This window comes from Polypterus senegalus, chromosome 10 (assembly GCF_016835505.1).
Source record: "Polypterus senegalus isolate Bchr_013 chromosome 10, ASM1683550v1, whole genome shotgun sequence".
Classification (NCBI taxonomy): Eukaryota; Metazoa; Chordata; class Cladistia; order Polypteriformes; family Polypteridae; genus Polypterus; species Polypterus senegalus.
In genome coordinates this window covers 165,066,330-165,077,612 of record NC_053163.1, presented here as the reverse complement: position 1 = coordinate 165,077,612, position 11,283 = coordinate 165,066,330, and the positions used below count along the sequence as shown (strand labels likewise).

The following is an 11,283-nucleotide window of genomic DNA, read 5'->3' as shown; positions in this document are numbered from 1 at the left end:
GGCAGTGGAGTCAGAGACACTGACAGCCATTGGGGGTCCTACTTTAACGCTGCTTTCTGACCTGGAGGCCCTGGGGGTCACAGCCATGGTGTCTGTGTGTGATGAAGCGAAACGGGACCCCCCAGTGCAATTTCTAACTGGTGACCGAGACGTTAAGTGTGATGGAGGTGGTGAGATGAGAGCAGTAGGGGGGCCAACAGCAAGCACATCAACAAGGTGGTCTGCTAACAAACCAAACGCATCACTGGCACATTTTAGGGGGTCAGCAGTGGCTCAAGCGTATCAAACATTTAAATTCTGCTCTGTAGTTTAGCATTTAATATTTACACGCACAGTGGAGACCACCAAACTCCACCTGTTCCATCGATGAGGGTCTCCATAAACCTTCAGCCTTTATTTACCACATCGGACCCCCTGTGCGTCACAAGTTTTCCGTCTCTTTAAACAGCCTGGAAGACTCCAGAAAATGACATCACGGCTCTTCAAAGCCTCTGATTGGTCAGTTAATGTAAGTGGGCGGGGATCTGAGGCCAAACTTCGTATCTTGTGGGGGGAAATCCAAGGCAACCAACCTGGAAATGGGGGGAGGGGGGGTTTGGGTGTTTAAAGTGGTGGGCCTCCACAAGTCTGGGGTGGGGCAAAAGGAACACAACCTTCTGTACTAGCAACTGAATGCCAATAGAAATCCATACGGACCACCGAGGGACAACATGAACTCCCAAACACTGCTGTGAAAGGTTCAAGTGAAGCCCCAGATGACAGCAAAAGGGACTGGCAAAGCAGTGGGGGGCACTGGGCACCAAAGCAGACACACACCATCCACTGAGTGATCATTCACCACACACTGAATGGCCGTCTCCACTCCAAGGCCCACCGAAGCTAGCAGAGGATCAGCAGGACAATGCCCTGGCCATCTGGGGGGTCGTCGTTAGCACTGCCATGAATGGAGGTGGAAACACCACATTGTGGGGGTAAGGGGGGCAGGCCAGCTCAGAACATCAATGGCACCTCAAGGAATGAGGACGAGCTACAAATTCTGAAGACCTCGTCAGAACGTTCAAAACTGGGGGACGAGGACACAAACACACCTCCAAAGTGGTGACAGAGGGTGGCCGTCGCAAAGCCCTGACCTGAAACTGACAGACGTGTCACCAGGGAGTCAGGAGACCACCAAACCAGCACTGTCGAGAGGTGGGGGGGGGGCAGTTAGCGAAAAACACAACAGGCCTGGCGAGGAGCTTGTGGATGGGGGACCCCCAATTAAAAGACAAGGCCACCAAATACCAACTAAGTTTATGGAAACCCACCAGAGATCTGGTTTGGTCAATAAAGGCTGAGCTCAATTGGGTGTAATCTGAGCTAATAGGGGGCCGAGACCACCACTGGAAATCAAGCGGAGACTGTAGAGTTGTGACACGTGATGCCTCAAAGTCACGACAATAGAAAGGCCCGGTGGCCTCGACCGTGTGTGTGTGTGTGTGTACGGTACAAACATTTTACACACACACTCCGCTCCAGTGCTGGGGGTCTCCATCGGGGCTCTCTGTTTCAGCCTCCTCACCAAGGACTTCCAGATGCCAGAGCCGCCCCCTTCGGGGGTCCAAATCCGCTTTGTCACCGCGCCGCCGGCCTGACACACACACAAACTTTCATTTTTTTTTTTTTTTTATTAAAAACACCTAAGGCAACGGATTCCATTTGGAATGGGGGAGGAAAAAAAAATTCCCACTCAAGGGCTGTGCAAAACAGAAGCTTCCCAAGTCCACCAGATAACGCCTTGACCTGTTTGAGAAGAAAGTCACTTCAGAGTCTTTCAGAATAAAACAAAAGATTCCATCCGGGCGACGCCAGCCAGAGCTCTCCATGGGAACGGCGCTGGCATCTAATCAGCTGGAGTAGGAAGGCCCAGAATGTAAAGGGGCAAGGGGGCACCCTGGAGACAAATCTACTAAGAAAAGGTGGGCAGCAAGCAGCAGGAGAGAGAAAAGGGGGCATCAGGAACATGGGGTGGGGGTACAGGGGGGTCTGTGAAGGCCAGGAAAGGCAGCCCATCTGCACTGCAGTACTGTTAGATAACAGGAGGTGAACAACTTGGACAGGCGATGGCAGAGTTGACGGAGAAAAGAAAAATAAATAAATCCACAGTGGACTTGAAAAGAAGACAATGAGGGTCACATGAAGACGAGACCACCTACTGAGCAAGGGACCTGAAAATCAGGAGACGGCACACCAGGCTGGGCTGAGGGCGGAGCAACAGTACAGAGGGGCGGGGCTAGAGCCCAAACGGGACAGATGGGCGGGGCTAGAGCCCACGCGGTGCAGATGGGTGGAGCTAGAGCACAAGGTCATAAGATTAGGGGCGGGGCACAAGAACAACATAACCGGGTGGGAGTCTCCCAAGGTTAACAAAAGATGGCACCCACATGGTAAGCAGTGCCACCTCAGTTTTTGACCCCCCTAACCCCCCACCCCCAAAAAAACAACTTGCCACTGGAAAATATTTAGGATTTAAAGGGAAAAATGCGCGAGACGACCGTGCGGCCGACTGAACAATTAAAAGACAAAGAAGCCACCACACTGAGAAGTAAAAAGGGTTCCCTTCATTTTTGAAGCCATTTTACCTTACAACATGGAGGAGCGGTCCGAGGTGAGGTGGCGGCGGCTCTCGTCAAGACCTGTGAAGAGAAGTGCAATGGGCCTCGTGCCACCTTCCACTACTAATCTTCGAGAGCCAAGTCCAAGACCACCAAGTGGGCATTACTTGGGGTGAAAACAAACGAGAGGGCATCTTGAAGATACATGTCATGGTGGGAGCCCCAATATGACAAAGTGGGCTTCCTCGCAGTACAAACCCCTCAGCACTGGCATCGCGTCTTCCACTCGTGAATTTCCACGGCTCTTTCTGTCTCAGTGTCCAGTAAATAAATAAATAAATAAAGTGTTTGGATTTGCTTTGGCACCGGGCAGGCTTGACCGTAATGAAGGAATTGGGCAGAAACCATCCTGGGAAGATCTGACTGTGCCAAGCAGAAAGAGGGTCAAGGCGTCACCCGCTCAAATTTCAGTTAAACAGCTCACACCTTCTCCGTTCACAAGCCTCGTCCCGTCTTCATTTCTTGTTCTCTCTCAACACAACCCCCCAACCCAACCCCCGCCCGGTGATTCCGTCGTCTGAACCAGCAGGACCATAAATCTGGAAAACGCCCACCGATAGTCCAAGAAGGGATCTGATGTGCATCCACCTAAATGCCAGCCCCCGTCCCCCCTCCAATCTTAAAACCACCAGGGAAGAGAAAGGGTGAGGAGTGTTGGGGGGATGTTGGGGAGGAGGAGGTGGTGGGGTTTGACGGGGGTCAGTTAGTGTTGCGCTGGGCACATCAATTGGTCTCATAGGATGACAACAAGGCGGCATCGACGGGCTCCATGCAGGAAGGGCAGGTGAAGGAGCGCATGAGCCAGTCGTCTATACAGTCCAGGTGGTACGTGTGCATGCAGGGCAGGAACCGGATGGGGTCGCCATAAACAAAGTCCATCATGCAGATGACACACCTGCAAGGGGAACACACAAAGCCAGTGAGAGAAAGGACGACAGGATGGTTACTTCTCAAACCTACGGCATCTGCAACACAAAGTGCCACCTTCTCTGCCACTTCATACATGTGGCACGGGCACAGGCAGTTAGCGTCCCTTCCACTCCACTGGTTTGGCTGGATGTCATCTCCCTCAAAAATGGACACACTTGGGTTGTGATGGCAGTGCCCCTGAAAGATGCCATGTAAAGAGTGGCACACTCTGTGAAGAGTGACAGATGTCCAAACAGGGGCCAGTCTACACCAGTGACATGTACGGCCAGCAGGGGGCGACCTTCCGCAAACCTGCCTATAAGAAAGTATGCACCCCCTTCAAATGTTCTTGTTATATAAGATTGAATCGCCGGGGATTTGACTTTCTGACGCCGCCCAACACAAAAAGGGGCTTGTAATGTCAGAGGGGCCACGCATCTCTGCTAGGTGGTCTAAAAGAGCTCCCCACATTTAGCAGGTGGCAGCCATGACAGCCTCGAGTCTCTGTGTTTGGTGCTGCCAACATTTCTTGTTCTTTGCGCCGTGCCAGGTGTCATGGAGGTCGTGAGTCAGAAGCCCCTGACAAGGCCAGTCCCGAGTGCTCCACTGGATTGAGATCAGGACTCGGCCACCTCAGGACACTCACGTTGTTGTCTTATTAAAGAGTCTTTTGCTGTTGACCCGAGGTCTAGAAATGCCAAATGAAACCCGCTGCTAAACCATTTCTTGTAATGATAAAATGTGAAAATGTCTGGGGGGGGGTGAATACTCTTTATAGGCAGGGCATCGTCCCTACTCAGGAACTCGCCCAGGACGTCTGTGACCCCCCAGAAGGTCCTCTCTCTCCTCCACACGATGGCCCAGCTGGGATGTGAATAAGGCAGCGAGTTCAAGCATTGAACTGAACAGGGAAATCTGATAACCAGAGGGGAAGAAATCGCTGCTCGGGACCCCCAAGGTTCAGATTTTTGCATCCCAGCTGCGCCATCTTGAGGAAGAGGAGGAGGAGCGACACCCTGAGTGATCTCCTCAGCTGGCGCACACACAGAATTTGACTGGAATTAGAAAGAAAGAGGAACTCCAGTAAAGGACTGGCTTGGCAGGTACAGGGGCAGTGAAGGGGGTGCACACAGGACAAGACCACCTAACTAGTGTAAAAGATTTAAAGACTCACTCTCGTATCTTCTTCTCCGAGTCGTCCCGGCCGGGGCCGTACACGCCTTTGGGGAGGTGCTGGATGAGGCCGATGCGCTGGGCGATCCTTACTTGCTCCTCTTCCGTCAGCTGGGTGGCAAGGCGGGTCTGGCTGGGTGTCGGATGGTAGACTGGAACCTGTCCTTGCTCCTACGAGGAAAGCAGACTGGCATTACACAAACCACCACCACCATTCATGAATCCCCCACCTCTTACCCTCGAGACCACAGAATTGGCGCGTATGGCCAACGTGAGGGGGATTTGGTGAAAGATATTTTGAAAACGTGAAGCTCTGCGGGCGAGTCATTTGTCATAACCTCTGATCTCCAGTTGTGTCATCGGACGTCCTCACTCAGGCGATGGGATCTGCACGGGCGGTCGGCAACTTTGACATCCCCACCGCCTACAAGTCAGCTAAATGGGACACAGACTGTCGTTTAGATTTTCTTGTCCCCATTTGGATTCTTTAGTATCGGACCCCCCGTCTCTAGGATGAGGTGCAGCTCCTTTGGATTTTGCCCAGACGGGTTCGTCTTACGGTTGCAGCAGCACAACCTAAAGTTGCCTACAACTCCCAGCAGCCCTGGCAGTATTACACACTACCGGGCAGAGAGTGCAGGGGATGCTGGGAAGGACAACTGACGTGGGCTCTTTAATAACAAAGCCAAGACAGACACAGAGGGGAGCGCAATCAACTGCCTGAGTTGGTTTTGACGCATCAAACGCCACAGGAGGACAATCACAACCACCATGGACTGCGGATTCTGTCAGGACGGACGTACCGTCCTGCGGCTGCCTGTCTGTGACATTTCGTCTCAGTTGGGGGCTCTCAATGACGCCAACACCTGAAGCCATTCAGAGGGCCGCCACACACCATCGTCACCTGCTGCCATACTGGACTCAGTTCATCAGAAGTCTTTATGGTTTACTGAAATCTCACCTGGTCCTAAGTATTCAGACCCTTTGCTGTGACACTCATATATTTCACTCCGGTGCTTTCCATTTCTTCTGATCATCCTCGAGATCCCCTTCATTTGAGTCCAGCTGTGTTTGATTCTACTGATTGGACTTGACTAGGAAAGCCACACACCTGTCTGTCTACAGAAGACCTCACAGCTCACAATGCATGTCAGAGCAAATGAGAATCAGGAGGTCAAAGGAACTGCCTGAAGAGCTCAGAGTCAGAATTGTGGCAAGGCACAGAGCTGGCCAAGGTTACAAAAACATTTCTGCTGCACTTAAGGTTCCCAAGAGCACAGTGGCCTCCATAATCCTTAAATGGAAGACGTTTGGGACGACCAGAACCCTTCCTAGAGCTGGCCGTCCGGCCAAGCTGAGCTACCGGGGGAGAAGAGCCTTGGTGAGAGAGGTAAAGAAGAACCCAAAGATCACTTTGGCTGAGCTCCAGAGATGCAGTCAGGAGATGGGAGAAAATTGTAGAAAGTCAACCATCACTGCAGCCCTCCTATGTGTGGAGACAACCAGGCACTGCTCATCACTTGTCCAATACAGTCCCCACAGTGAAGCATGGCGGTGGCAGCATCATGCTTTCAGGTGCAGGGACAGGACTGCTGGTTGCAATCGAGGGAAAGATGAATGCGGCCAAGTACAGGGAAATCCTGGACAATAACCTTCTCCAGAGTGCTAAGGACCTCAGACTCGGCCGAAGGTTTCCCTTCCAACAAGACAATGACCCTAAGAACACAGCTAAAATAACGAAGGAGTGGCTTCACAACAACTCTGTGACTGTTCTTGAATGGCCCAGCCAGAGCCCTGACTTAAACCCAATTGAGCATCTCTGGAGAGACCTAAAATGGCTGTCCACCAACGTTTACCATCCAACCTGACAGAACTGGAGAGGATCTGCATGGAGGAATGGCAGAGGATCCCCAAATCCAGGTGTGAACAAACTTGTTGCATCTTTCCCAAGAAGACTCATGGCTGTATGAGCTCAAAAGGGGGCTTCTACTAAATACTGAGCAAAGGGTCTGAATACTTAGGACCAGGTGAGATTTCAGTTTTTCTTTTTTAATAAATCTGCAACAATTTCAAAAATTCTTTTTTTTGTCTGTCAATATGGGATGATGTGTGTACATTAATGAGGAAAAAAATTAATTTAAATGATTTTAGCAAATGGCTGCAATATAACAAAGAGTGAAAAATTGAAGGGGGTCTGAACACTTTCCGTACCCACTGTAAATTATATCCTTTAACGGAGCCTCTTCTAAGTGTCCCTGTGTGTGCTGGGGGTGCCCACAATAAAACAAACAAATCACCCTGTATTTGGACTATTTGGGCCTTATATGCTCTTTTTACTTACAGTATATTTTTATATATATATATATTTTTTTTTTATTCTTTTGCTTAACTTCTCTCCACTTGTAGGACCCACTGGGCCCAGTTGTGAGCCTGTGCAGATCGAGGCCTGCCTTCTGAGTTGGGGTTAGGCGGCCTCAGGTGAGTCCTAATCTAGAGGCCCACTCTTGAATAAAGGCAGGTGCTGACTTTTAAGTGGGTCTTCAGAGCCCCCGTTTTTGTACTTTATGTGGTAGGATTTGCATCAAAATGCGGAAATTCAACAATTAAAAAACAAAGAGGCCACACGTGATTAAGAGTAGCCCAGTTCAGGCTGAGCTGCACTTCTTTAAGGTCACAAGTAAAACAAACACCTGCGCTTATTAGGAAGACACTTGGCCGCCCGCAAATCACAAGATGATTGATTTTTTTTTTTTTTTGCAAATTACCAACAATTAAAACAAATAAAGTATGAAGACCACAAATGGCAGAAATGTTAGGAGAGAACCGGAGAAAATCCAAACCAGTAACCAGGGGCACAGAAGTAGAAAATCCAAACGAGTACAAAAAAACGTCTTCCGCTTGAGTAGCCCAGCTGCCTAGAAGTAGGTGGGCCCGCCTCCATAGACCACCCGATACAGGAGGCAGGGCAGAGGACCAAAAACGCTACCCATGTGCTTAACAGCGATGAGAGGGAAACCATTTGTGCAAAACTCAGGGTTTCGCTTCTCAGAAACAAATTTCACACCACACACCACGTGGCACATTTTGCCCAGAAGTGTTTTAATGTATTCATTTCACACGTCCCCGTCTGTCATTCAGTATTTAAATAAAGACCTCGAGTGAAAATAAAAAAAAAAAACAAACAAAGCATCCACGTGCTGAGCTTTCCTTTCCTGTGCACAATGAGGCGTTTTAGTTCATCCTTTGGGGGGAAAAATATGCAACATGTCACATTGAAAAAAACAAAAACCAAAAACGTACTGCACTCCAACACATGGTGCCGGCAAGAGGCATACATAGAATTCATTTCACCAGTGGGGTACAAATTATAGACTTTATGTAGGTGCAAAAAAAGAACGAATCCAGGAATCCGCAGAAGAGCAAGCAGGTCTTTGGGGGGGCTTCTCTGTTTTCCACTCCACCCCTTTGCATTCTGTAATTGCCTGCCAAATGAATTTTAGGGTCAGTATTGTGAAACTGCACTCGGATCGAAACTTGCCTGCTTCGCTCATCGCTAATCCACCTTAATAAGAGGGAGAAATGCCCGTCAGTTGCTGTCTCTGCTAGATGTCATTTGGTAGGGGAGTCACAAAAGCAGTGCGAATGTTTGCAATGTGCCATCTGTTGGAATGAAAAATGAAATGCCTTTTATTACTACATGCTTGACAAAACACTTTCCACTTGATGGTGCACTGTAAACATGAACAGTGAAAACACGGAGGTTTACGTTGACTACTTCAACTCGTCTTAGATGGGTAGCACAGACAGTGCTCATGCAGTATATTAAACAAATGCTAAGGTCTGTTTGTCTGTCTGTCATGCGGTTACTCGCAAACTACTAGGGCCAGTACAACCGTCGTGGTCTCAAAATGCAATACATGCCGGTCAAGCACAAAATGTGGGTAGTGCCAACCTCAGTGAAGTTATATTGCGTCTTTCTTACGGCAAAGTAATTGACAGGATGACAAGGCAAAAAGAAAAGGTGGCAACATCTGCTGAGGATTAAGCAAACTGCAGAAGCCGATTAGGTGATGAAGCGGCAGACTGACGCCAGCCGTGGCACCTGCTCACCGTCAGACACATACGGCATGGCATCCTGCTGGTACATGTGAACTTACTGGGGCTTCGAACTGGACACATTCTGGAAAGTCAAAACATTTCAGCTTGCGGCAACCTCAGAAAAGAAAAATCGGCAACAAAGTGACAAGGCAGAAAGAAAAGCGGTGCCATCCGTTAAGGGTCTCACTATTGGGCTGAAAAGTTCATTTGAATAAAATCTCGATTCTCACAAGGCCCTCTACGGATAATCCCCCCAGGACACACCACACTCGTCCTTCAAGTTGGTAATCAAGTGGGTGTAGTGTGTTTATTGATCAGGACCGCATGATGAAGAAGTCCACATTAGGAAGAAGAAGAAAAAACCCATCAGTGATGTTTGTGAAGTTGTATTTTTTCCATGGACTTTCCAAAATGAACAGTTCAACTTGCTCTACTTGAGGACCGGTGGTCCGCGTGTTTTCTAGTGCTTAACATAAAACAGTGGGCACCTCAAGAGCAAATCCTGATTATGTTCACACAACACAGAGAGCTCATGGGGGGTACTTACTTTGTCACACACTCCAGGGACGCAGTGACATGGCTGACCCTGTGCTCTGCCACTCCCCCAAATGTCATGTGAAATGTAACCAAGTATATCAAATTGAAAATGTCTACACAATCTTTAAGTTTATTAAATTTAATAAGCATTTGTGCGTTTATTAACTTATTTCATTATTATTTAGTATTAAACATAATTAGCAAAGTTGCATTTTTTGTTTTCTAACTCGCCAAGCTTAGTACCACATAAGAGTAACAATCATCACTTGACACGTATGAACCGCAAAAAATGTGACTGTAAGCACGAAAATAGAATGGAAAGGCTCATGTGGCCAACGAGGGACATTTTCCAGGGGTAACTCCCCCCCGTTTACCCCCACTGGTATATGAGATTCCTGTGGGAAACAAAAAAAGTCCACCTCATAAATCTGCTGCCACTATAAATGCCACAGCGGAGCACAAAGCCAAGAGCCAGCTGGCGGTCTTATTTGTGTCCTGAACGCCAAGGTCTCACAATTGACGGACCCCAAAGCTCCCGTAGGCTCCTCACATCTTGACCGAGGGCCGCTTCAGGCAGCCCATTGTGCCACCCACCTCCTCCCCCAAACACGAGGAGCAGATTAACGGCGATGATCCGGCGAGTCACGTCTGCCGGCTGTCCTCACTCCACCGAGGTGCTGCCAGCTTTATGCTGTGACATAACTGAACTGTAAGAGCTCCCTGGGGCTGCTAAAGCCCACAGAAGTAGGTCACGTCGCAGCGGAGGTCTGCTCAAGTCGGGACTGGACCCCCCCGCATGGCAGCAGCGAGGCGGCGCTAGAGCAGACAGGTTAGAGGAGGACGCCAAGGGCCTGCCATTTGCCGAGGTGCCACCCATGCAGACTTTAGCCACAAACCGGCCGAGTGACTCCTAAAAGAAGATCAGACTGGAACAGCTGGACGCCCCACTGACTCACAAGGGGAACATTTCCTGCAACAGAAAGAAAGTGCCAGCCGCTAAAAACTGGCAGGTGCAAGAAGTCGTTCGCAGTGAGCCAGCTGAGGAGCTTCATTCCAGGGTGATGAGTCACTCAGCCTCTGGGGAATCAGAAAAATAAGGAAAAAAAAACCGCAAAACCAAAGTTTCAACCAAGCCAAGGCTGCCAGCTCCATTCCTATTAGAGTTGAGGGCACAAATGAGAGAGAGAGAGAGAGAGAGAGAGATCTCCGAATACCTCATGATGCCCTCCTATTTCACTTGAACATTGCTGAAAGGCGCTTCATCTACATATGACTGTGACACTTTGGTCACTCCGATTTTAGACAAGCCGTCACACAAACCCGACAATCAAACTTGTTCTCCTGCTACATCTTCCCCTTTTCCAGTTTATGGCAGTTGGCAGAGCAGCTTTAAAGGCGCATCACTGCCAACAACTGAAGGGCAGCGTGAGGTGGAGGCAGCGAATGAACCCAATAATCTGCCGCTCCCATCTTAAATGACATCATGCAATGATAATTCTAGAAATGTAAAGAATTATTAGAACACTCTTCTCCCGACTCAAAGCGCTTCACAGAGCACTTCAACCACCACACTAATGTGCATCCATTCCACCTGCGTGATAGGACAGCAGCCATTTTTTTTATGCCGGTACACTCGCCACGAATGAGCTGTTAGGTGGTGAAGGGCTGAGACACAGTTAGCCAATCAGAGTCAGGGGATCATTCTTGAATGGATAGGCCATGGTGGGCAATTTAGCCTGGAAACCGGGATACACCCGACTCAGGGATCTTTTATGACCAGAGAGAGTCAGGACCTCGGCTAAGGACAACACCATTTTTAAAGCTCGGTGTCCCTGTCACTGCACTGGGACATTGGGAGCCACACTCAGACCTGAGGGCAGGAGGTTACTAACATTAGCATTAAAGGCGTTCC

At 49.3% G+C, this 11,283-nt stretch overlaps 1 protein-coding gene across 1 annotated transcript in view; it reads right to left on the bottom strand.

Moving 5' to 3' along the window:
* Positions 1-1,652: 1,652 nt before the first annotated feature.
* rnf11b (ring finger protein 11b) overlaps positions 1,653-11,283 on the bottom strand; it is a 44,243-nt gene continuing 34,612 nt past the window's right edge. Inside the window, exons 2-3 of the mRNA XM_039767270.1 lie at positions 4,738-4,907; positions 1,653-3,549 (exon numbers count right to left, since the gene is read on the bottom strand). Coding sequence (XP_039623204.1) covers positions 3,378-3,549; positions 4,738-4,907 — 342 coding nt within the window. The 3' untranslated portion in view covers positions 1,653-3,377. The remainder of the gene's footprint in view (positions 3,550-4,737; positions 4,908-11,283) is intronic.